Source organism: Loa loa (genome assembly GCF_000183805.2).
Source record: "Loa loa unplaced genomic scaffold supercont3.134, whole genome shotgun sequence".
Taxonomy (NCBI): domain Eukaryota; kingdom Metazoa; phylum Nematoda; class Chromadorea; order Rhabditida; family Onchocercidae; genus Loa; species Loa loa.
The window spans coordinates 90,321-92,651 of NW_018108314.1; the positions used below are offsets into that span (position 1 = coordinate 90,321).

At 32.9% G+C, this 2,331-nt stretch overlaps 1 protein-coding gene across 1 annotated transcript in view; it reads left to right on the forward strand.

Moving 5' to 3' along the window:
- Positions 1-2,331, forward strand: part of LOAG_17829 (DNA polymerase) — a gene marked incomplete at its 5' end in the record, with an annotated part of 11,426 nt that overhangs the window by 5,499 nt on the left and 3,596 nt on the right. Inside the window, 5 exons of the mRNA XM_020450493.1 lie at positions 394-520; positions 819-926; positions 1,284-1,395; positions 1,502-1,614; positions 1,746-1,962. Coding sequence (XP_020305827.1) covers positions 394-520; positions 819-926; positions 1,284-1,395; positions 1,502-1,614; positions 1,746-1,962 — 677 coding nt within the window. The remainder of the gene's footprint in view (positions 1-393; positions 521-818; positions 927-1,283; positions 1,396-1,501; positions 1,615-1,745; positions 1,963-2,331) is intronic.

The window sequence follows — 2,331 nt, forward strand, 5'->3', positions numbered from 1 at the left end:
GTCCTAGAAACTTGTACGAAGCTTGAAGATGCCTAACAGTTAATTCTTTTATTCAAAGCGCCAAAAAAAATTGTCGTGAAATTACGAACTCTTCAGATCGAAAAGAATTAAAATAGGGGAGAAAGAAGGAGGGAAATAGTATTATGATGACTTCGGAGGTTTTTTGAACGTTCTTCTTTGTCATTACTTTGTAAATGAAAATTTGGTTGATCTGGAATTAAACGAACTAACCACTAACAGTCGATTAATAGGAGGATAAATTAAAATATTGATGATCACTGATGTATCCATTTGAGATAGTAGCAAGAAGCATGTATGAAATTCTTGGATCATCTTGTTGTTTTCACAAAGTTTTATTTACTATGCCATATAAGTTCACCTTTATTATTGCAGAGATCAGTGACTATTACCGTCCTGGGCTTCAAAAAAAAAGTCGGTGGGTAAAAGAATTAGATCCAACTCCAAGAGGTAGAATACTTATAAATGTGTGGCGTATTCTTCGACACGAAATTGCACTAAGGTTAGATCTTCATCTTATTTGAATATAAGAATTTTAAATTTTTTTCATATTTTGCCATGTACCCACATACGCCTCACTATCGTTACATAACTTCGTTTCACCGTCATCATTCGATATAAATTCCTTCTTTTCACAATTGTTTTTGCTCATAGTCAATTAATGCAAATATATATAGGACTAGTTCCAATCATTTAAATTTCGCGATCCAAAAATGCAGTTATTTTTGCACTAATAATAATGCTGGTAGAAATACCACTATTATTGATATTTTTTACAAATGCGTGTTCCTTCTTTCCAGGAATTATACTCTTTCGAATGTGGTTAATAACGTTTTGAAGCGAAGATTTCCTCACTACAGCTTCCAGACGCTTTTAGATTGGATATTGTCTGGTGAAAGGGATCTGATGTAATTCGTTTTTTGTTTCTTAAAGTATCATGTTGTTTAGACGGCATGTTTTTAATTTTTGACGTGAGTGCTACCTTTAAGCAGTCTTATGTTGTCTACCAAATAATGCGCAGTATAGCCATAAAACTTTATCATACCAGAGATATTATACCTTTCATTAAGGCGAAAGAAGGAAAAAGGATCTAGTAGCTTATAGGGTGACTGATAAAGCAGTGAGAAGGACGGAGTCAAAAGCCAGTTGTTCTCAATGATAATTATTGTTAATAAGATTTGAACATCAATAACGTTTCAAATAGTAACTTTTGGATGGCATTAAACACTGTTTGAGTTTTACTTCAAACATTGTAAGATGTTTAGTATCCTGGTTCTGAAGCATATGAAGCTGTATTGTCAGTTGAATCTTTCAATTCTTCTACGATTGGATTTTTTCACGAAGACATCGGAAATGGCACGTCTTTATGGTATACAGGTATTTTCACCTGTATTTTCAACTGTATTTAGTAGTTAGAACTATTATATCATATCATTGTGTGATCATATTTTAAAAGTCATATTTTGAAAGCTTTTGAATTTAGTTCAATGAAGTATTGACACGTGGTTCGCAATTTCGAGTTGAATCAATGCTTTTGAGGCTCGCACGTCAAGAAAAATATGTTGCTCCCAGTATCTCCCCTGCTCAAAGAGGAGCGTATGTTTCGTATTACTCTAAAATGACGTATTGCTTCACGGAAGTTTTGCTAGTTATGTGCTGGATTTAATCCTATTTTTTTTTTTTGTTTTTCTTATTTCATTTTTTTGATAATTCTTTTTTTTTTCTAGAATGTGCTCACCAGAAACACTGCCATTAACTATGGAACCAGAGTCAGGTTTCTATCGCGATCCAGTTATTGTACTCGATTTTCAGTCACTCTATCCATCCATCATTATCGCTTATAATTACTGCTTTACTACGTGCCTGGGAAAGATATCTCATGTTGAAAATATCTGCTCACCAAATAGGCTAATCGAATTTGGTGGTTTGCAATATAATTGTCCAGTTCGTTTATATTGCCTTTTCATTAATTCATTAATTGTGTTTAGAAAAGCGATATTTTCTATTCAATTAATTTTGCTACAGTTTTGATTTGTTTATCATCATAATTTTCTGTTGCACTCATTGTTAAGCGTTTATGTTTTCCCGCATTATCTATCATTTTTTTTTCCCCCCCCCCCCCTGTTCTCCCTTTCCGTTAAATTATTTCATATTTGTTTTTCTCAGTTGCATCCGTTTTCTTTTTTCGTTCCATAAAATCATGCTTTATTCTTATCTCCTCAGTTGTCATTATTTTTGTGAAGATGTGATTCAAGACTAATTTCAAAAACTTGTTTTGAAGACCTTAGATTGTTTCAGAAGATATAGTCTTTT